Here is a 24,796-nt window from a genome sequence, read left to right as displayed (position 1 = left end):
CTTTACAGTAGTATAACAATAAGAGACTTAGTTCTAATAGATTCGCTGTGGCAGCATTTCACACAATGAAGCTCCCTTTATTGATACAGTCATAAAAGTTTTGCTCTCTATTCAGAGCGGATTCTCTTCATATCAGAGCACCGGTCTCCTTTTTGTTAGCGATCTGTCCCCACCTGTGCTCATCTGCCTCTTGGCCTCAGCAAGGCAGTTCATTACCATTCCCTTAGGGTGGGTAGCGAAATGATTTTTCAAATCCGTCCCTAACCTCCGCCTCAAGGTCGAGGTTCCGCCCCCAGCCCGCCCAGTAGGGGGAGAAGGGGCGGGGCGTCCCAATTCCTGGGCGGGGCTCGGGTGGCGTGCCTCGAGGCGCCGGCGCCGTGACGTATGACGTTACCAATTGACGCAGCCGCAGTGCCGCCCGGCCCCAACTCGGACCCCTCCCATCCTCCTCCGCCCAACTGGGTCAGAGGTGGGGCCCCGGGCTGGACTTCGGGCGGCGGGTCCGGGTGGCGGGTTTGGAGGGTGTAGACCCGCGCAGTGCTCAGCAGGTCGTGTCCGGCTGGGCGCTGCAGCTGTCGCCGCCGCCGCCCAAGGCCTTCGGCATCACCCGGAGAGAGACCAGAGCGATTCCGGGCCGCCCCGGCGCTCGCTCAGGTGAGGGGATGGGTCCGGCTGAGCAGGGTTTGGGTGGGCAGCACTCTTCCCAGCATCTCTGGACTTCAATCTGGTCGGAATCAGGGAGGTGTGGCTTCGTCGCGACTGCCTGGTGCGGCGTCGACTCATCTCTTATTCGTTTGCCATCCTTACCTGCAGCACGGGGACTTGTGCACCGGGTGTCGAAGGCCCATGAGAAGGCCAGAAAGGGCCATGATGGGTGACTGGGGTCTCGAATGCAGGAACTGGCCCCTGGGTGATGGTATGGCAGGCGGGCGACGCCCACCTGCGGGTGTGTGGGAAGGACCGTGCACCTGCAGACTCTGGCTTCAGCCTTGTTAGATGCACCGGGCTGCAGGAGACCCCATACTGGTTAACTAAGAGTCGATTTTGGACCAAGGGCGGTGGAGCCTTAGAAACCCTCTTTACTCCCCAGGCGTGGTGTGTTTGTATTCTGATTGGTGCTTGCTGGGTCTACACTATGGAAGAGTACGTTTCAGCGGAAACATCTTTTGACCAAAGGAGGGTGAAGGGAAGTTGATTTTCCCTCTGCAGAATTGTCCCCCTCCCGCTCCTCTTGGTCTTAGTTTTGACAGACGCAAGTTAGGGACGCTTGTTAAAGGGAAAGAGTTCTTGTAAATTTCCTCTGTAAGGAAATCATTGTTTTCCATGACTGTTCAAGCGTCTAAGTTTCAACTGGTTTCATGTTGCTGCTTTCAACTCTGTGCATGGCAATGAAGCTGATTTAAGTTCAGTAGATACATAAAGTATAAAAATAGCTGAATTAACCAGAACATTTATCTTAATAAGTATTGATTGGTACATGCTTTATGTGAATATATTATTTAATCATCATAACAATCCTATCACGTAAAGTCTGTTATTACTCTCATTTTATAGATGAGAGAACTAAATCCCACAGCCCTAAAAAACTTGTCGAAAGTCAGAGCTGTGATTTAGATCAGGTAATGGTACTCCAGTTTCGAGTCCCTTAATCAGTATGCTTTACCACTCCCAAACATCGTGAGGATTTGCAAGGTGATTTTCATTTGATAAAAAGTGTGCCAGGTGGGAATAGGAAGGAAACTGAGGCACGATTCTTGCCAGCAAGGACCCAACAGTTTGAGAGAACAACTTTTTCAAGGAGTATGTTTTAAAGGTAGGATTTGACCTCTAGAACCCTCTGATTACCAAAATCATGCCCTTTCCATAAGTACAGTGGTTTTGAAACCTTTGGAAGACTGTAGTTCGGAAATAGTGGTCTTATTCTAGTTTTAGGAGTATTTCTTGTTCAGAAACTTTAAAGAAGGAAATGTAATATTGGATTAACACTGAAGACTTCTTGTGTGTGCACGCACGCAGGTGCATGTGTAATCAAATCATTTAATCTGAAATGGAACTGCTGATAAAGCCAGAATATCTTGTATAATTGGTTAAAATGGGTGATCTTTTCAGGTGTGTTAAGATGAAACACTGCAGAGAGGCCTTCTGAAGATCAAGAAAAGGAAAAACAGAACATTACAGACTCTGGAAAAAAAACTTGGTAAATATTTTGGGTCTTCAGTTAAAGCTCAGATAGAGGAAATCTGACTTTCTTCTTCAATTGTAATTTAACCTGATAGAATGGTCTAAGAATGGGGGTGGGGTGACAGTAGTGTATAACATGACCTGCCATTCATTTTACCTGACTTTTGAACTATTGCTGTGTGACTGACAGTTGAGTCATGTGCTTAGCTTGTGTATTGGCAGGAGAAAGAGAAGGGAATTGTTGGCTTCATTATCAAGTGTCAACCTTCTTTTCTCTCTTTTGCTTCCTCATTAATCTGCCCAATATATTATAAAGGGTTTTAAAAAGAAAGGAAGAAAATTAGTTGACGTTTGGTTTGTTCTTCATAGAATACTGTGTTTGTTTGAACTTAAGTATATTTTTCACTATGAGTTCAATGGAGAATAGTAGAAGACATGGTTAAACATGATTGAGAAAATCTTAATTAATTTCATAAATATTTATTGAGTACCGTACGTCAGGCATTTTTTCAGGCTTCTGTTAAGAGTAGTGGTCATCATGGCCCTGGAGAGTACTAGAGTAGTGAACTTTTTTCTAGAAGTTAAGATTTTTGTGAACCCATATCTTTTATTTATCTATCTATCTATCTATCTATTTTTGGCTGCATTGAGTCTTCATTGCTGCTCCTGGACTTTCTCTAGTTGCAGCGAGCAGGAGCTACTCTTCACTACGGGGCGTGGGCTTCTCATTGCGGTGGCTTCTCTTGTTGTAGAGCACAGGCCCTAGGTGCATGGGCTTCAGTAGTTGTGGCACGTGGGCTCTAGAGCACAGGCTCAGTAGTTGTGGCACACGGGCTTAGTTGCTCCATGGCATGTGGGATCTTCCTGGACCAGGAATCGAACCCATGTCCCCTGCATTGGCAGGCAGATTCTCAACCACTGTACCACCAGGGAAGTCCCTGAACCCATATCTTTTTAAAAAGTTTTATATGCAAGGATGTTTTTGGTTTATGTAAAAGACTAGGAAAACAGCACTACTCATACAGTAAGTGTTTGTATTTATAATAATTCTTTCATATTATTTTAGTTAATAAAGGAAGGCACTCTACTAGAGGTACAGTGAGAAACTAGGATTCTTACAGACTTCACTTTAGTGTACTCTTTTCCATGTTAGAGATAGTAGTAGACCACATGTTCTTTATCCATTCATCTGTTGATGGGGACTTGGGTTTTTTCCATATCTTGGCTATTATAAATAATGTGAGATATATATATATGGAATAGTACTCAGCCATACAAAAAAGATGTAACTTTGCCATTTGTGATGACATGGATGGATCTTGAGGGTATTATGCTAACTGAAATAAGATGGAGAAGGACAAATAACATGATTTCACTCATATGTGGAATATAAAAAGCAAGCAAAATAAATGAACAAACCAAACAAAAACACAGTTACTGAGAACAGAGTAGTGGTTACTAGAGGGAAAGGGATTGGGGGGGGTAGGGCGAAATGGGAAAAGGGGATCAACTGTATGGTAATGGATAGAAGCTAAATTTTTGTTGGTGAGCGCATTGTAGTTTATACAGAAGTACGAATATAATGTACACATGAAACTTATATAATGTTATAAACCAATGTTACCTCAAAAAATAAATTAAAAAAAGATAGAGATAGAATTTCAAAAGTTCATGAGAGATTAAGAAAATTAACTCTTTAATTTGAGAAAATTTCAGGGAACTTATATATGACAAATAGAAGGGACATGGTCAGATGCAACAATCTGGATGATGAATTGGAGAGAGATGAGCTTGGAAGCATGGCAGTCAATTAGAGGCTATTGTAGTAATCCACGTGGCAAATGAGAATTAGAAGCACAGTAGAGTAAATGGGATTTAAGGGATGGAGATGGATTAGATAGATATAAAGGAGATAGAATGGATAAGATTTAGTGGTCTTGAGGGAAAGTGGAGTCAGGGTGATTTCTAGCCATTATCATTTTTAATTTTATAATTAATGTTTAATAAATATTTTCAGAATAAATGAATTATCTGACACCTGGCTTGGGAAATTGAGTGGATTCCGGGCCATTTACCGAGGGAATATATAGGAAGAGAAATAGATTGAGGAACATGGTTGGAGGAGATGAGTTCAGTTGAGGCTATTATATTTGAGGCATCTGTGACTTCCAAGAAATGTCATTAGGCAGTTGTATATACAGATCTGAGTTAAGAAGAAGACTCAGCTTGAGATATAAATTTGAAGTCACAGTTTATAAATGACAGTGAAAAGCAGTGGGAATGGATGAGATCAGTCAGGGAGAAAAACATAGGGTAAAAGAAGAGAAATGAGCATGGGGAACACTAATATTTAAGGGTATTTAAGGGTAAGATGGAAGGAAAACATACCTCAAAAGAGATGAAGTAGTGGGCAGGGAAGTGGGAGAAGATCAGCAGAGTCACAAGTAAGTGGAAGAGCTGAGTTTGGAGAAAAGGAATGAGTATTAGGCATCTTTGAGAAATCAAATAAAATAAGGATAACAAAAATATCCATTGGACATGTCAGTTACGTCGTTGACTTCAGCAAGAGCAATTATATAGGTGGATCCAGTTCACACTGGCTAAGAGATAAGAGATTGAAATAACTAATGTCACTTGCTCTTTCAGAAAGTTTGGTTTTAAACGGGATAGTTAGAGATAGTTTGAAATAGATAGATGAGTTTGAGAGAGCGTTTTTGTTTTTTAAAGGTACGAATGATATGAATACATTTACAGTCTTTATTTGCTGAGGATAAGAAGCCATCAAAAAGAGAATTTGAAGATAGAAGAGTGAAGGAGAAGAATTGGTGGAGCAAGGTCATTAACCAAGTTGGAAGGGATAGAATACAAAGATGCAAGTCAAGGGTGCTTCAGATAGACCTCTCCCGAGACAGGAGGGAAGGAGGTGGAGATGATTATGGATACAGATAAATTTGTAGGAGGCAGGGTAGAAGTTGGTCCACAGAGTCCCTGCAGGAGACTCCCATTAGGGTGGAAAGAGTATGTGATTCAGTCATGTGATTGGTAGCCTTCTTGGTGTGGTATTGCTGACTCCTGATCATTTGATGAGGAGGAGTGGAGTGAGGGTAGTTCAGCTTAAGATGGCAGGTATGGACCATCAGGGTAGAGATAGCTTGCAGATATCTCACAAAATTACCTTTCTCATACTTTGTATTAGTTATCTACTGCAGAGTAAGAAATTATCCCCAAACTTAGTGGCTTCAAATATTTATTATCTCAGAGTTTCTGTGGGTTGGGAATTTGGGAGTGACTGAACTGGTTGCTTCTGGCTTCAGGTCTCATGAGGTTGTAGTTGATTGGCTGGGACTTTAATCAACTGAGTGCTCAGCTGGGGCTGGAAGATTTGCCTCCATGATGGCTCACATGTCTGTTGGCCGGAGGCCTGAAATCCTCACCACGTGAACTTCTTTAGGGCTTCTGAAGTGTCCTAACAAGGCAGCTGTCTTCCCCTGGAGCAGATGATCCGAGGGAGGGGGGGGGGGAGGGGGAGGGGGCTGTGATGCCGTTTTTGACTCAGTCACAAACCATTGCTTTGCCCTGTTCTTTGAGAACTGAATCACTAAGTCCAGCCCACACTTGGGAGGGGAATGACTTAAGCTCCACCTCTTGAAGGGAGGAATATCAAATACTTTTTGGACATATTTAAAAACTACCACAATTCTATCAATTGTCAGTTTATTTAGGGCAGCAAATAAGCTCTTTAAAAATATGTAGATTCAGCCTTTATATCCAGGTGAGAGAGAAGTACAGAAAAGTGGGGAGGTGGTTCAGTCACATTTGGCTCACTTTACCGTTTGGTCTCCATTGCCGCTAATTAGGCTCAATAAGTTGATGTGTTGCCTCTTGTAGTTAATTTTAAAAAGTGATTGCTGACCTTTGATTTAATAGAGGATTCTTTTAGGAGAAAAAAATGCCATAGTGGGCAAAATATGAATTTTTTATACCAAAATATGGATTTTGGTAACATTTAATATTAGCTCCTAAACTAGAATTTAGAGGTAGAAGGAAAGAACTCATTTTTCCCAGCAAAGAAATTGAGGACTAAAAGACAAGTACAGGCTGATTTCTGTGAACATATATGATATGAGAGGCAATATAACACAGACTCTAAAGCCCGACTGTCTAGTTTCAAATCCCAGGTCAGCCATGTCTTAGCCGTATTTGTGCTTAGCTTCTCACTGCCACAACTTCCTCATCTGTAAAATGGGGAATTGTAAGTAGGTAGTTATTTCTGACAATTAGATCAGTAAATACATGTAAAGTGTTTAGAACAGTGCCTGACACATAGCAAGCAGTGAATAAATGTTAGCCATTTTATGGTAGCTATATTTTATCATTATAATGGTGAGTTAATACCATGGCATGAACATTTCAAAGAATAATATAACATTGTCCAAAATGTTTACAGTCTAAACTTTATAAACTACTCACCTTATTGGACTTTGTCACTTTTGATGTATATGGAAAGTGTGTTTCTATACAGCTCCATATCCATTTAAAATACTGTGTCAGATATCACCAGTAGTATTGTATAAGGTCACATCTGCATTTTTTCCTGAAGCAGGCTTTTTTGTTTTACTAGGTACATAGAAGTTCAATTTCAATTACAGCAGTGTTCTCAGTTCATAGGAATTGGCTATTAAATGGATCTTTTGGGCTCTCTGCATAGCAACATGCTAATAAAAAATAATTCCCTTGAACTTGATATGATGAGATTGTTGGTAAACACACATGACCAGTTTCTTCCTCCCTCTCCCCCATATCCAAAGACCCTACTTTATTGGGTGAGTAGTTTGGATATATATTAGGTGGGGTTTTCTGATGTGACTTAAGGCAGAAGATAACAAAATTAAGAGCCAGATAAGAAAATGGAAATACTGATTTTATTACAAGAAACCTTCTTTAGAATTTTACTTTGCTGATGCTAGTTTTCTTAAAGTTTTATGCCTTCTGGTGTATCAATATGGAAGGGATATATAGAATTCTAGATTAAAAGAATTAAAAGAAACTTGTAGATTGTGTTCACCAGCCAGTACAAAAAGTGAAAACAAAACCCCACAGCTAATCAATTTATGGGATGCAGAAGTGGAAGGGTTAAACTTTTCACTCATGGCACTTTCTGTTGATGTCTTTGTATCGCTGGCCATATTGAAGAATACGCTGAAGGTAGTATTTACTTCTGGTGTGCTGTATGGAGGTGGGTAATATTTATAAATCATGGTTTCTTCTAGATTTGGAGAAGTTGAAGTTAGCTCTTTTTACCCCATTATTAGTAGATATGCTTTCTACAGTTTTTTAAGAGTTTCATTTTGTTTTTTGTGCTTTCTATGAATATTTAGGTGAACCAGCATAAATTTCTGGCTATAGCAGTGAGGTTTGCTAAAGTGCAATATTTTTATTGAATGATATGACTTCTTAGATGTTAAAAACTCTTCCATATTTGACATGAAGAACCATTTTTGTAGCACAGATTATGATATTAAAAGGTACTCTACATTTGTTTAGTTTGTTGGTTTATACTGTTTGAATCGTTGGTCACCATATCTGAATAATATCAATACTTTAGCAGTAATTGCCTGGTGACCATTGAACTTTGGTATTTGATCTGCTTTTAAGAATCTCAGTAGTATTTTTAGAGCTATGTTATTCATATTAACTTAATACATTTTTTTTTTTTTTTTAGTGCTCCTTAGACTCATGGCCCATGCTGTCCAAAAGTTTGGTGCATTTAATACATTTTTGATTGTCATTTATATCAACTAATTTCTTCTTTGTTATAAATTTCTGTTGTTTAATTAAATATATATAGTTCTCTTTTACATTTTTATCTTTTACTAACAATACATGAGTCATTGTTTACTGGTGTGCATCTTATGGTTTTTTAACTTTCACCTTGCGTTGAACTGGTTTTCTTTTAAAAAAGAACATTAATGATAGCTTAGCTACCACTGTTATAATGTGTTTCTTGTCAAACACTTTGCTCAGTTTTATGTTTGCTCTTCAAGGAAGAGATGGCCATTTTACAACTTGGAAACAGGCTCAAAGAGATTAAGTAACTTGCTCCAGTTATCTCACAGCTAAGGAAGGGCTAGAAGGGATAGAGAGAGGGAGCTTTACATTGCAAATCTGCTTTAAAGCCTATTCTGTTTGATTTCTGTTATTTCTGACTGTTACTTTACCACTTTATTCTGTTGGTCTTTAGAATTAGTTAATAGTTAATAGGTCAAATTGTGCTTGTTGCATGTAGAATCCTGGGGCTGAAAGGGTCCTCTAGGTAGAGAGGATTATTCCCAATCTGTTTGATCTAAGAGGATAATTGTCTGTTTTGTTTGTTTAAATGAACAGAATAGGACATTATATAATTTTGCTTTATGTACACAAAGCTGCCAACCCTGACCACATTTGTTAAGGAAACTAAATTTGCTTTTTTGCTCACTGTCTTCTTTTTAAGGTTTTTCCCATTTTCAGGAATCTCAGGTCTTTTGTGATATTCCTGGATCTTGCTTGTTAATGAGAAAAGTAATCTATTGAATTAATTTATACTAATAACACATGGTAATAATTAGTGGTAGCTATTATTGAGATACTCGGAAGATATCTTTGCATTTTAAGAGAGAATATTGGTTGGTACTCTATATGAAGAAATGGATGGTGGGATTTTAGGCCTTGTATCCTGATGGGCAAATTTTTTTAGGCATAGAGGGCTCTTCAAATCACTATATGCTCAGTTGGTAATACCAACCTTTATATGCATTCCAATACTATCTTAAATATAAATGTTTACATATTTCTTTTGCTTGAGATGTTCAATTGCAGGTACTTTTCTGTTTTGTATTATTTTATTTGTGTAGCGGCATAGAATTGGAAGGAGCATCACAAAGTTATTTGTTTCAGGCCCACTGCCTTTAGATTGCTGAGTGCTCAGACTACTTGAGCCATTGTAGAAACAGTTCAAATGAATTAAACGCTCTTGAAACTTCATTTTGTATAAAAATGTTGCCATCTGATTTGTGTTTTACTTTTGTTTTGGGATGTCATTATGCCATAGGAAAGTTAAGCAGTCTGTTTTGGCAGTTCCTTTGTGTTGGTATTTACTGAGCTCTTTGGGTCAATTACCTGACTTCTTAATTAAGGAAGATATAAATGACTTTGAAATTGGGACCTCTACAAAGGTATATCAAGGTAATTTCTTACATATTTACAGAAACCAAACCGTATCTGAAAAGTTTTCAAGAAAGTGTATATTCTATAACAGTTAATGTAAAATCAGTCAAATTTGGTTTATGGGCAAGCAATGCAAAAGTGTGTACAAAGTGCATACTTCACAGAATTTCTAGTATACAGAATGCTGCTGTGTGCTAATAGGTATTCAAGCTTGATGTTGAAGAGAATGCCAATGTTGATGAAGCTTAAAGGAGAGCTATGAAGTCGATATATTTGCCAACTCTTAAAACCCATGTAGCACAGGGAACTGTATTGAATATCCTGTGATAAACCATAATGGAAAAGAATATAAAAGAAAAGAATGTCAATATGTGTATAACTGAGTCACTCTGCTGCACAGCAGAGATGGGCACAACAATCTTGTGCCAAACTATAGTTGATTGGCACAATCAGCTATACTTCAAAAAAAATTAAAAAAACAGAGAAACAAACAACAAAACCCCAGGTAGTTTCCTCTATGGAAAAGGAACTGTGATTAAATTCAAAGAACTTTAATATAATGGTCTGAAGGTATGTGAATGCCTTTTATACAAATAATTGTGACTTTATTGTTGCATGAGGGATTTGAGTATGATTAATTTTTTCCTTCATTTTTGTTATATTTGGAATTGGGTTATCAAAAGGATATTTTGCTATCATTTTCTTAAACTCAAGTGAATGAAAACCAAATTTTCTTGAGTGTGAAAAAGATCATTTAGGATTCTCTTGGCCTTGAGTACAGTGGAAATACTTGCTTACCTTTGGCAATAGCTCATAATTATGTACTTTTTATAATGATGCATTTATTTCATTCATTTATGAAACAAGTATTTATTGAGAGACTACTGCATACCAGGAACTTTGTTGCATATTGCACACTCAATGAATAGGGCAAGCATATCCTTAAAGAGCAGTTAGCTGTCTAGGTGGGGAGACAGACTTCTAAACTGATAATTACAATACAGTGTGGTAAATGCTAAGGTACAGTTACCACTGTGGGCATCTGGAGGTCACTACCACTGAGGAACTCGCGGAGACTAAATAAAATATTCCTCAGAGTTATCCCAAGTCAAGAGCAGGGAAGCTGCAGGTGTTTACCCACCAAATTCCTAGCCATCATTGACATTAACTCTGGCATTTCTGGCTTGCCCTGAGTACAAACTGAGCATGTTCCTGCAGCCAGACAGCAGCCTACAGTAGGATGTTACAGGTGTTCAGAATGAATCATCTGGTGTAGAGGTGAATGTCAGCAGTCTATGGGCAAGACACCAATGGCATTTGTTGCCAGTATCAGGCATTTACACAATGTATTATCTACTATGTGCTACACATTGTTCTAAATGCTTTACGTATCTGAACTCATCAATTCTCACTGTACAACTCTGTGAGGTAGGTACTGTTAGTGTCCTCATTTAACAGATGAAGAAATAGAGCACAGAGTGGTTAGGTAACTTGCCCATGATCACATAGCTATAATGTCAGAACTGGTTTTTGAACCCAGGTGGTCTAGTACAGAGTCCATGCTCTCAATCCACATAATGGTCTGCTTTTGGAACAATACAGCCTGAAGCAGGACCTTTTTGACTCTTCTGTTTTCCCTTGGTAACTGCTTCCTCTTTCTCCCTTCCTCCAGTCTCTTTCCTGTTAGTGTTCTTTACTTCCTTCCTTGTTTGTAGCTTGCCCCTCTCTAGAACAGTACAGCTGTTCAGCTTCCATTCTTACACTCAAGGCTATCAAATCAAATAATTCTTGCTAAGGTGTTAACTGATCTTTCTGATGGTTTTTTTTTTTTTTTTTTTGCGGTACGCGGGCCTCTCACTGTTGTGGCCTCTCCTGTTGCGGAGCACAGGCTCCGGACGCGCAGGCTCAGCAGCCATGGCTCACGGGCCCAGCCGCTCCGCGGCGTGTGGGATCTTCGCGGACCGGGGCACGAACCCGTGTCCCCTGCATCGGCAGGCGGACTCTCAACCACTGCGCCACCAGGGAAGCCCTTTCTGATGTTTTGATGAAGGCTTTGAGTTTCATATTGATTGGTATTTGCATTATAATTTTTCAAAAAGACAAAGATTTAAGAACCGTAGAAGGAAAGACATGATGGTAGAATGACAGAAGATCAAGTTGATATTTTTGGGTTGGGAAACACCTATTCCTTGGCCATAGTTATAAGGAGAGGCCAAGGGGTGTGTGCTTGGGCAAAAAAAGCCCCTTTCTCGCCTGTCATGTCGTGCCTTCCAGCCACCACCTCCCTTTTTTCTTTTTAAATTATGGAAGAATTACAAGCCAATTGTAAAACATTTAAATAATACTTAGTTATCAAGAGTAAAAGTGAAAGTCCTGCTTTACTGATTCTTTTCCCTCCCCCAAATCTCCTCCCACTGCTCTCGGAGGAAATGGCTTAGCTAATGTTTTTGCAGATTAATGAAAGTATATACATATACATACGCCATATATGTACATGCATATGTAGTGTATCTATATGGTGTATATATGTAATACACATAATGGATAGTCTTCTTTAAAAATGTAAGTGGAATACTATACATCTTTTTGCTCAACTTGCTTTTCTCCTGCTAACATTACATGTATCCTGGACATTTCTCTGTATTATCCCCTATAGAGCTATTTAATTCTTTTAAAAAGGCTGCATATTATTTCACATGGTAATAGTATTTATATGGTAAGAGTGTACCATAATTTATTTAACTATTTTCCTATTAATTGACATTTTTTCTGTTTTCTCAGTGTGATATATAATGTTGCAGTGATTGTCCTTGAAAAAACATCTTTGTGTCTAAGTATTTCTGAGAAATAAATAGAGCCTTAGAACTGAAATATTCAAGTCAAGGCATGTACATTTTTATAGTATCTGATAAATTGGTCTTCATAAAGGCAGTTTACTCCCATCAACTGTATAAGTGCCCATTTCCCCATACTTTTGCCAATATAGTTTTCAGTCTAATTTTCGCTTATAGTGGGTGATAAATTGTGATTATCCCCGATTGCTAGTGATATTGATTATCTTTCTCTGTGAATTGCCTGTTTATATATTTTCTCATTTTTCTATCAGATTATTTGTATTTTTTGTATTGACTTGTAGGATGACCTCTATTCTTGTAGGACCAATCAAGATTTGGAGTTCTATCTTTAAAAGTCTGATGATGCAAGTATTAGATGTTAGATAGTTTTATTCCTTCATGCTAGTGGAAGAGAAAATAGGTTGAATGTAGTATTTGAAAAGATTTTACAGATAATTCATTTTGAAAAGTAATCTTTTTTGGAAAGCTATTTCTAAGAATGTTGGTAGTAGTGGTGGTATTAAATTAGGGACTTTGATAAATCTCTGGTTGTTGCTGTGTTTGATTAAACTGTTCCACATTTTCATGCTTTTCTTTGTATGCCACTAAAATATTAATTGCCACAATTTCTTTTCTAATGTGGACAGCAGTTTTGAAATGAGTACCATGGATTTCAGGAAGAATGAAGAGAAGAATATAGGTGAATCATGAAAATATTGAGAGAACATGTCTTAAAACATGTAGATCAGTGTTACCTTCTTACATAACAGATAAAAATGCCATTTAAAATGATATGATACTTGAAAACAGTGGCTGTGTTCAAGGCATTGTCACTGGTATTTTGGATACAAAGATGACTAAAACAATCTCTATTGGTCATTATGATTCAGGAGAGAGAGGCAAGATAGATTAGATTCAGGTTATGTATCTTTGGCAGGAATATCAAGGAAGTGAGGCTGTTTTCTTCTATTAAAAGTTGCACGATTTTGATTTGTCCCTATATTGATGGTGTTTACTTTGATCACTTAATTAGTTGCCAGGTTTTTCAGAGTTCCTCTTTTTCCCTTTGTCATTAATAATTATTTTGGGGGGCAGTTATTTTGAGATGATATGAGTATCCTGTTGCTCATCAAAATTTAATTGATTATTTATATTCGTATGGACTCATAGATTTGTATTTATTAAATGGGTTGTAATTTATTACTGTTATTTATTTTACTGCTTAAATTGTCCCAGATTTTGCCAGTGGGAGCCTCTGGTTTTTATGTCCTTTTGACATGTTCCCATCGTTCTTTGAATACTTCTTTCCTTTCTGGAAAACAAGGCTCATCTTGACTTTCCCTGCGGGAAAGATCCCTGTGGGATCTTCCCGGACCAGGGCTCAAACCCGTGTTCCCTGCTTTGGCAGGCAGATTCTTAACCACTGTGCCACGAGGTAAGTCCCACGTTATGGCTTTTAGACTGAAATGTTCAGGAAGGGAAGAGGAAGAGGAAACAACCAATTTGTTTTTTATTCCATCATTTGCTCCATGAAAAGGTTTTGCTGTAGGTTCTTATATCAGTCTCCACTTCCTCTTCCTTAAAGGATTGGTGGTGTGCCACTTAAACAGTGTGGCAAGGCATATAGCCCCGGTTCAGTCTGGATTTTCTGTGTCCAGTGTTATCTTTACTCACTTACTTTATGCCAGAATGTCTACTGTTTACTTTAGGGGCCTTGTTAAGTCTTAGCCTTTACTTCTGTATTTGCTCAAAATATGTTCTTTTAACTATTGAGGCTTTGTCTGTTGATTTCTCTTAAAGGTTTTGCATTAACTAGTAATTGGACAAATGTTGGTTAAAACTGTGTGATACTGCATTTTTCTCTCTTGGTAACTTGAATACCCTCTTCCTAATTACATTCTCTTTGTCTGTGGGTTGTTACAGTGGTGGGTGGTCCAGGTGATTTTGCATGAGGACTGTAGATCCTTTTGGTAGATAGATCACTTTCCCTTTTATGTGGAGATCTGAATGCCAGGGTACATCCCTCAGGGAGCATCCCCTAGGAGTCACCACATGCTCTTTTCATCCTCAGTAGTGTGCTGGTGATACAACTGTAAAATGGTAAAAATAAGTATGAAATAGGTATAGATGTTATTTTATAATATGTAAACCACTATATAATATGTGAATATTTGGTTTTAGATTATAGGTCTTTTCAAAGTGTTTTCTCTCTTTTAAAAATTTTACTTCTTCTAGTCTACAAAACTGAAAAGGGGAGAAAGGAAGCTCATGTTGTAAAAGTTAGCCTCCAAATTTTAAGTTGCTAGTTGACAGATTTTTCAAAGCCTTGAAAAATACAGCATTTTCCCCAGTTTTATTGAAACATAATTGACATATAACATTGTATTAGTTTAATGTGTACAACATAATGATTTGCTATATGTATATATTGCAAAATGATTTCCACAGTAAGTTTAGATAACATCCATCACTTTGCATAGTTACACGTTGTTCGTTTTTGTGATGTGAAATTTTAAGATCTCTTAGCAACTTTCAAATATGCAATACAGTATTGTTAACTATAGTCACCATGCTGTTCATTACAGTCCCAGAACTTATTTATCTTATAACTGGAAGTTTGTACCCTTTGAACATCTTCAGTCATTTCCGCCACCCCACGCCTTTGGCCACCACCAGTATTTTCAATATGTGAACATTTTTTACTCTCTAAAACATAGGAAAAAAGGTTTACTGAAAAATGAAAACATTAAAAAAATTTCTCTAGCCATCTTGCCCTTAGGTTTGCATATCACTTTTAATAATAAACCTTTTATTACTGAGCTCTTCATTTTTTAAAAATGCATGTTTAATTTGCCTCTAAATTATACTGATTTCAACAATGTAGAAATATGAAATATTGTAATCTCTTGTAGATAGTATCTTGCAATGTTGTTTCACCCAGTTTTTAAACTTGTTTTGTGATCTATGAAGATAGATTTGTGGCGAGTAAACAGAAAACACTTTCAAGTTGACAAGCTAACTGTACTGAATTTCATCTAGAAAGTTGTTCCCACATATTCTTCCTGTTTTAAAATCTGTTTTTCTAGTTGTTCATAAAAGTCACATATACTGTTTGGTCTTAAGGGATTATTAACTGCATAGCTTTCTTTGTCTAGCTTCTTTCCCCCCTTTTTCTGATTTATCACAAGATAATTTTGTTATAGGTGAGTTGGGTTAGTCATGCTAATGCTGTATTATCAGAGGGATAATTCTCTTGTTTCTTAGATCATAAAATCAAAACTTTCATTCCTCACTTTTTGCTCATTCTCAGTACGTACACACGCGCACACACACACACACTTACATACACACACACACACATACATACATTTTTCATGTCTGATCACAATTTGACATATGATGTAATTTATCCTGAGCATCCGGTAGCAGGAGATCTGCTTCCTGTCCAAACTATCCAGAGTGAATCTAAACTAGGAAGATTGTTTCTCCATGGAATAATGGGAATGCACAGCTGATAGAGGTTAAGAAGTGTTAATACAACTTAATATATAAATATATTATTATTAAGTAGCAGTTTTTAGGACAAGTCTAGGTGAATTTGTCTAATGTAGATGATTAATACTTACTCCTTTGTTGTTGAGATAGATATCTTAGATTAGATTTAAGAATAATTATGTCCCTCTTATTTTGAGCCAGAGTATAGTAAATGAACCTGAGTCTCTATTCATACTTAGAATGGTGAAATCAGGACATTAAAAATATGATACATTGTTTTATATTTTATGTAGAAATGTGGACATGTTTGTTGTTTGTTATATTTTTGTAAATATAACAAATTTCTTCTTATTGAAGAAAGCAGAATATGATTTAATAAACTTTCACATTTATTAAATTCACCTTATTTTCCCCTTACATAGGTTAAGTTCTAAATTTAACCTTTGAACTCTTTCAGGCCCTTAGGTGCTATTCTGGAAAAACTTAAGTAATGGATCAAAGGAAGAATGAGAGTATTGTTCCTAGTATCACTCAATTAGAAGATTTTCTTACAGAGCACAATTCCAATGTTGTTTGGCTTCTTGTTGGTAAGTAGAATATATTTTCTTGTACTTTATTGTTCTCTGTGTATGGATTAACAACTGCCAGATTTTAAGCAGTGGTTGACTGAAGTTAGAATGCTTACAGTACCATTTGTTTATTTTTTGGGGAGAAGATTTTAATCTATGCTTCTATGAATATTTGCTCTGGAAGGCTGTTTTCCTTAGACTGCCTCCTTGTCTGACTTAGGAGAAGTGGGATGAGAAGAAAGACATAGCTTATCTTTCCTGTTTCAGATCAGCTCTTCCATTCCCCATCCCAACATACAAGCAAACACTTTTGTTTTATTATAAAAGTGATAAATCCTTGTGGTAAATATGTTTTTGCCAAATTAATCTTCTCATCTCTTTCCTCACTCTTTATGCACTTGACAGTGGGCTTTTCCAGTAATAAGTTTTTTTGTCTTATATTGCCGAACTTTTCTAGGTGTACACAAATAATACAAGACAGTGTATACTTAAATTGCAGAGAGAGGGAAGAAATACGAGTGAATGAATGAGTATGAACAAATAAGAAGAAATACAAATAAAATACCAAGGAAGGGAGAGGTTACTGTAGGCTGTTACTGCCCAGGATGTTTTGTGGAAGGATGGTGTTTGACTTGAATTTTAGCATAGGAATTAGAAAGATACAGAGAGGAAAGTAGGAAGGGTAAGATGGGGTGAGAGAGGAAAGGGAGGGTAATGGTAATATTTATTGAGGTAATATTTATTGAGCATCCTTTGTGTGCCACATGCCACAGGCATTTTGCATATGCTGTCTCACTTAATGCTCACAGCAGACTTATGAGGGTAGGTGTTATTTTCCTATTAACATGTTGGGGAATTGAGGCCCATAAGGATTAATTAACTCACACAGGTTACACAGCTGTTTTTTTCTGAGTGCAGGCGTATGCTTCTTTCATGACACTGCAGGATGCATGGTAGGGTTATGGTAGAGGTGAAGTGTATATAAAGGGAATTATAATGATTCATGATTTGTAGGTAGGATTGGATTACCATTTCAACTTCAAGTTTTTTTTTCCTAATTGACAAACATGAACTACTGTAAATTATCATTAATGAAAAATAAAAAGTAAAATGAAATGCAAAACAATACTGTGAAATATAACGTCATAAAAGCAGCATTTAAAAATTACCTTTTAGTTTAATTAAAGGCAGAATTCTTTCTTTTTTCCTTTTTAACATTTATTTATTTATTTTGGCTGTGCTGGGTCTTAGTTGCAGCAATCGGGATCTTCATTGCAGCATACGGGATCTTTAGTTGCAGCTTGCGGACTCTTAGTTGCAGCATGCATGCGGGATCTAGTTCCCAACCAGGGATCAAACCTGGGCCCACTGTGTTGGGAGCGTGGAGTCTTACCCACTGGACCACCAGGGAAGTCCCGGCAGAATTCTTTCTTATTTCCTAGGTGCCCCTTCTCCTGTCACCTTGATTTTCTCATTTTCACATTGTATACAGCTCCTTTCTTTAAGGTGGAAATAATAGCAACGAACAGAAAAACCTTGAGGGATTGTTTAATCCCTCTGTTTTACTAATGGCCTTACGCTGTTGAAGGGGATGGGGGGACGTGGTACAGTGAAAAGGCCATAATCCTCAGGTGGTTACTCTCTGGGAAAGAAGCGTACTTTCTCAGCAAATACCTTTTTTTTTTTTTTTTTTTTTTTTACGGTACGCGGGCCTCTCACTGTTGTGGCCTCTCCCGTTGCGGAGCACAGGCTCCAGACGCGCAGGCTCAGCGACCATGGCTCACGGGCCCAGCCGCTCCGCGGCATGTGGGATCTTCCCGGACCGCAGCACAAACCCATGTCCCCTGCATCTGCAGGCGGACTCTGAACCACTGCGCCACCAGGGAAGTCCTCAGCAAATACCTTTTGCCTTTCTGAAGGGCCCGTAACTACCTGCTCTTCACACGGTGATTTACAGTAAAAATTAATGCAAAATGACTTTAGCTTAAAACAATGTTGTACCATGAAAATAAGTGTTCAAAAGAATTGTTCTAGAAATAATTTTTATGGGCAAATCATAGCACTTGCTACCTCAGAGCTATTACCATCAATCTAAGCTACCTTGAGGAATGTTGTATTTTGACTCTCAATGACTGCTTTGTCTTATCTATGTTAAATAATTTTTTTTTGTTGTTTTGCGGTACGCGGGCCTCTCACTGCTGTGGCCTCTCCTGTTGTGGAGCACAGGCTCCGGACGCGCAGGCTCAGCGGCCATGGCTCACGGGCCCAGCCGCTCTGTGGCATGTGGGATCCTCCCGGACCCGGGCACGAACCCGTGTCCCCTGCATCGGCAGGTGGACTCTCAACCACTGTACCACCAGGGAAGCCCTATGTTAAATAATTTTTAAAAAATTTTACGAACTTAATATGATGGTACTAAAAGGTTACACCTATTAAATTGCTTTATATTACTGTCTTAATCTAGAAAATAGTTATACTATTTAAATGGATAAGTAAAAGAAAATTCATTGAAAAATACTTTCTTGTGTTTCACGTTTTGTGTGTTTACGAACTAGGTTTTTTGGGAATACTATAAATTTTATAAGTGACCATAAACTTTTCATGAAAAACTCATGATCAAATTTAGAATATTGTTTACTGTAGTAATATTTACTGGTGTTCTTTAAAAGTAAGTTATCGTCTTATCAATTGCAGCAAAATAGTATTTGGTGGCCTATTTAATATAGATATATCTTGAAGTAGGTTAAAATTGTCACTTTTTTCCAATAGTAGTTTAAAAGCAGAGACTGTTGACTTTTTAAAAAGTGACTTTTCGGGCTTCCCTCCCTGGTGGTACAGTGGTTAAGAATCCACCTGCCAGTGCAGGGGACACGGGTTCGAGCCCTGATCCAGGAAGATCCCACATGCCATGGAGCAGCTAAGCCCGTGTGCCACAACTACTGAGCCTGCACTCTAGATCCCGTGAGCCACAGCTACTGAGCCCATGTGCCACAACTACTGAAGCCCATGCGCCTGGAGCCCATGCTCCACAACAAGAGAAGCCACCACAATGAGAAGCCCGCACCCCGCAACGAAGAGTAGCCCCGCTCGCCACAACTAGAGAAAGCCCGTGCGCAGCAACAAAGATCTAACACAGCCAAAAATAAAATAAATAAATTTATTTAAAAAAAAAGTGACTTTTCTATGATGTAAAAAAAAAACGTTTTCTTTATTTTTAAGTGGACTGTATTAGAAGTGAGCTTTTAGCCTAATAAAGGTAGTTTTCTTTTTCAAAATATTCAGAAATATGGACTTTTTCGTCCCAGAACATCTTTGTGTATGTTTAATAACTAAAGCAGTACAAAGGAGTGAAAAAGAAAACAGGAAAAAAAGAGAAGCAGTTTTACTTGAAACATTGCTTTACTTCATCTGATTGAAATCTGTGTTTTTCTGGCTAATGACTTACAGGGAATGAAGAAAGTTGGATAAAGAATCAACTTCTGGTTTTGAAAATTCAAGTTATTAAATTGTAAGAGGACATTTTACCATATGGAAGTAAATCCTCTTGTTTCTGAACATGATAAATGATCTTTCACTAACAAATTTTTATTGAGATACTAAGATGATTGAAGGAAACATATAGTGAGATCCTTTATTTTCTGCATTTTTTTCTCCCAACAGCTACCATTTTGTCCTGTGGATGGATTATTTATCTCACATATTATAATTCTCGGAATGTTGGTCTTATTTTAACACTGGTTCTTAACAGATTATACAAGCATGGCTATATCCATATTGGTAAGTTTTGAGTAATTTTTTTCTTCTGTGTAATCTTGAGATGTATATTGTAAATATGTATTTTATAAACAGATAGTAGCTTTAGGAATTTACCTTTGTTTTATGAAAGTTAAACTAATCTAACTGGAATTTCTCTCATATAGCATATACTTCAAGTAGAGTTGAACTACCACTTGGTTATGTCCTTTACCTCATTCTTATTTCTTAAAGTGTTTCTAAGCCTTTTTTTTTTTTTTGGCTCATAAGAGATAATCATTAAAATAATTTGAAAAATCTAGACATATAAAATATGGAACTAGAAGTTTCTTGAGGTCCTGCTATCCAAAGAAAATTTCTAATGCTTGATGAAGTTTTACTGTTTTTTTTTAAACTGATACCTAAAAAATCTATAACTGTAAGTGGAATCATCTTGTGTATTTCATTTTGTAGCCTTCTTTATTAGTTTAGCTTGACTACTTATAAATGGGAAGTTTGCAAATAGATAGGAGGGTGTATTAGGAAGTTATATGCCTTAGAAAGCCCTAAACCACTGGGAAAAAGGGGTGAGGAGTCAGCAAATAGAATGTTTCTGATCTTCCTTAGAGTTGAGTACCTCTTAGTGGTCATAAATAAAACTTCTCTCAAACGTAAGTACTCTTTCATTAATTTGAGGCAATGACTGGTTCCTGGAGTCACCCAAATTAATGGAGAAGAATGGTGAATTAGTCACTGCTTTGGGTTTTCTGTTTGTTTGTTTTTTATACTGAAGGTTCTTACTAGTCATCAATTTTATACACATCAGTGTATATATATCAATCCCAATCACCCAATTCAGCACACCACTATCCCCACCCCACTGCGGTTTTCGCCCCTTGGTGTCCATACGTTTGTTCTCTACATCTGTGTCTCAACTTCTGCCCTGCAAACCGGTTCATCTGTACCATTTTTCTAGGTTCCACATACATGCGTTAATATACGATATTTGTTTTTCTCTTTCTGACTTACTTCTCTCTGTATGACAGTCTCTAGATCCATCCACGTCTCAACAAATGACTCAATTTCGTTCCTTTCTATGGCTGAGTAATATTCCATTGTATATATGTACCACTACTTCTTTATCCATTCGTCTGTCGATGGGCATTTAGGTTGCTTCCATGACCTGGCTATTGTAAATAGTGCTGCAATGAACATTGGGGTGCATGTGTCTTTTTGAATTATGGTTTTCTCTGGGTATGAGCCCAGTAGTGGGATTGCTGGATCATATGGTAATTCTATATTTAGTTTTTTAAGGAACCTCCATACTGTTCTCCATAGTGACTGTATCAATTTACATTCCCCCCAACAGTGCAAGAGGGTTCCCTTTTCTCCACACCCTCTCCAGCATTTGTTGTTTGTAGATTTTCTGATGATGCCCATTCTAACTGGTGTGAGGTGATACCTCATTGTACTTTTGATTTGCATTTCTCTCATAATTAGTGATGTTGAGCAGCTTCTCATGTGCTTCTTGACCATCTGTATGTCTTTTTTGGAGAAATGTCTATTTAGGTCTTCTGCCCATTTTTGGATTGGGTTGTTTGTTTCTTTAATATTGAGCTGCATGAGCTGTTTATATATTTTGGAGATTAATCCTTTGTCCGTTGATTCGTTTGCAAATATTTTCTCCCATTCTGAGGGTTGTCTTTTGGTCTTGTTTATGGTTTCCTTTGCTGTGCAAAAGTTTTGAAGTTTCATTAGGTCCCATTTGTTTATTTTTGTTTTTATTTCCATTACTCTAGGAGGTGGATCAAAAAAGATCTTGCTGTGGCTTGTGTCAAAGAGTGTTCTTCCTATGTTTTCCTCTAAGAGTTTTATAGTGTCCGGTCTTACATTTAGGTCTCGAATCCATTTTGAGTTTATTATTGTGTATGGTGTTAGGGAGTGTTCTAATTTCATTCTTTTACATGTAGCTGTCCAGTTTTCCCATCACCACTTATTGAAGAGACTGTCTTCTCTCCATTGTATATCTTTGCCTCCTTTGTCATAGATTAGTTGACCATGGGTGCGTGGGTTTATCTCTGGGCTTTCTGTCTTGTTCCATTGATCTATGTTTCTGTTTTTGTGACACTACCATAGTTTCTTGATTACTGTAGCTTTGTAGTATAGTCTGAAGTCAGGGAGTCTGATTCCTCCAGCTCTGTTTTGTTCCCTCAAGACTGCTTTGGCTATTTGGGGTCTTTTGTGTCTCCATACGAATTTTAAGATGATTTGTTCTAGTTCCGTAAAAAATGCCGTTGGTAATTTGATAGGGATTGCATTGAATTTGTAGATAGCTTTGGGTAGTATAGTCATTTTCACAATATTGATTCTTCCAATCCAAGAACATGGTATATCTCTCCATCTGTTGGTATCATCTTTAATTTCTTTTATCAGTGTCTTATAGTTTTCTGCATACAGGTCTTTTGTTTCCCTAGGTAGGTTTATTCCTAGGTATTTTATTCTTTTGGTTGCAATGGTAAATGGGAGTGTTTCCATAATTTCTCTTTCAGATTTTTCATCATTAGTGTATAGGAATGCAAGAGATTTCTGTGCATTAATTTTGTATCCTGCAACTTTACCAAATTCATCAATTAGCTCTAGAAGTTTTCTGGTGGCATTTTTAGGATTCTCTATGTATAGTATCATGTCATCTGCAAACAGTGACAGTTTTACTTCTTCTTTTCCAGTTTGTATTCGTTTTATTTCTTTTTCTTCTCTGATTGCCATGGCTAGGACTTCCAAAACTATGTTGAATAATAATGGCAAGAGTGGACATCCTTGTCTCATTCCTGATGTTAGAGGAAATGCTTTCAGTTTTCACCATTGAGAATGATGTTTGCTGTGGGTTTGTCATATATGGCCATTATTATGTTGAGGTAGGTTCCCTATATGCCCACTTTCTGGAGAGTTTTTATCATAAATGGGTGTTGAATTTTGTCGGAAGCATCTTCTGCATCTATTGAGATGATCGTATGGTTTTTATTCTTCAATTTGTTAATATGGTGGATCACATTGATTGATTTGCATATATTGAAGAATCCTTGCATCCCTGGGATAAATCTGACTTGATCATGGTGTATGATTCTTTTAATGTGTTGTTGGATTCTGTTTGCTAGTATTTTGTTGACTTTTGCATCTATATTCATCAGTGATATTGGTCTGTAATTTTCTTTTTTTGTAGTGTCTTTGTCTGGTTTTGGTATCAGGGTGATGGTGGCCTCATAGGATGAATTTGGGAGTGTTCCTTCCTCTGCAATTTTTGGAAGAGTTTGAGAAGGATGGGTGATAGCTCTTCTCTAAATGTTTGATAGAATTCACCTGTGAAGTCCTGGACTTTTGTTTGTTGGAAGAGTTTTAATCACAGTTTCAATTTCATTATTTGTGATTGGTCTGTTCATATTTTCTGTTTCTTCCTGGTTCAGTCTTGGAAGGTTATACCTTCCTAAAAATTTGTCCATTTCTTCCAGGTTCTCCATTTTATTGGCATAGAGTTGCATGTAGTAGTCTCTTAGGATGCTTTGTATTTCTGCAGTGTCTGTTTTAACTTCTTTTTCATTTCTAATTTTATTGATTTGAGTCCTCTCACTCTTTTTCTTGATGAGTCTGGCTAATGGTTTATCAATTTTATTTATCTTCTCAAAGAACCATCTTTTAGTTTTATTGATCTTTGCTATTGTTTTCTTTGTTTCTATTTCATTGATTTCTGCTCTGATCTTTATGATTTCATTCCTTCTGCTAACTTTGGGTTTTGTTTGTTCTTTCTCTGGTTCCTTTAGGTGTAAGTTTTTATTGTTTACTTGAGATTTTTCTTGTTTCTTGAAGTAGGCTTGTATAGCTATAAACTTCCCTCTTAGAACTGCTTTTGCTGCATCCCATAGGTTTTGGATCGTCGTGTTTTCATTGTCATTTGTCTCTAGGTATTTTTTGATTTCCTCTTTGATTTCGTCAGTGATCTCTTGGTTATTTAGTAACGTATTGTTTAGTCTCCATGTGTACGTGTTTTTTACATGTTTTTTTCCCTGTAATTGGCTTCTAATCTCATAGCGTTGTGGTCAGACAAGATGCTTGATATGATTTCATTTTTCTGAAATTTACTGAGGCTTCATTTGTGACCCAAGATGTGATCTATCCTGGAGAATGTTCCATGCGCACTTGAGAAGAAAGTGTAATCTGCTGTTTTCGGATGGAATGTCCTATAAATATCAGTTAAATCTATCTGGTCTGTTGTGTCATTTAAAGCTTCTGTTTCCTTATTTATTTCCATTTTGGGTGATCTGTCCATTGGTGTAAGTGAGGTGTTAAAGTCCCCCACTATTATTGTGTTACTGTCGATTTCCTCTTTTATAGCTGTTAGCAGTCGCCTTATGTATTGAGGTGCTCCTATGTTGGGTGCGTATATATTTATAATTGTTATATCTTCTTCTTGGATTGATCCCTTGATCATTATGTAGTGTCCTTCCTCGTCTCTTGTAACATTCTTTATTTTAAAGTCTATTTTATCTGATATGAGAATTGCTACTCCAGCTTTCTTTTGATTTCCATTTGCATGGAATATCTTTTTCCATCCCCTCACTTTCAGTCTGAATGTGTCCCTAGGTCTGAAGTGGGTCTCTTGTAGACAGCATATATATGGGTCTTGTTTTTGTATCCATTCAGCAAGCCTGTGTCTTTTGGTTGGAGCATTTAATCCATTAACATTTAAGGTAATTATCGATATGTAGGTTCCTATGACCATTTTCTTAA

At 37.4% G+C, this 24,796-nt stretch overlaps 1 protein-coding gene across 4 annotated transcripts in view; it reads left to right on the top strand.

The window, feature by feature from the left end:
* Positions 1 to 482: 482 nt before the first annotated feature.
* Positions 483 to 24,796, top strand: part of BLTP1 (bridge-like lipid transfer protein family member 1) — a 207,206-nt gene continuing 182,892 nt past the window's right edge. For 2 of the 4 annotated variants that reach the window (XM_073804868.1, XM_033856712.2), the window contains exons 1-4: positions 483 to 654; positions 2,110 to 2,197; positions 16,171 to 16,300; positions 19,943 to 20,059. In XM_073804868.1, coding sequence (XP_073660969.1) covers positions 16,204 to 16,300; positions 19,943 to 20,059 — 214 coding nt within the window. In that variant the 5' untranslated portion in view covers positions 483 to 654; positions 2,110 to 2,197; positions 16,171 to 16,203. The remainder of the gene's footprint in view (positions 655 to 2,109; positions 2,198 to 16,170; positions 16,301 to 19,942; positions 20,060 to 24,796) is intronic. The other 2 variants (XM_033856714.2, XM_033856713.2) reach the window with 1 other exon arrangement.

This window comes from Tursiops truncatus, chromosome 5 (genome assembly GCF_011762595.2).
Source record: "Tursiops truncatus isolate mTurTru1 chromosome 5, mTurTru1.mat.Y, whole genome shotgun sequence".
NCBI classification, from domain to species: Eukaryota; Metazoa; Chordata; class Mammalia; order Artiodactyla; family Delphinidae; genus Tursiops; species Tursiops truncatus.
The sequence above is the reverse complement of the archived record's forward strand: the minus strand, read 5'-3'. Positions and strand labels throughout refer to the sequence as shown.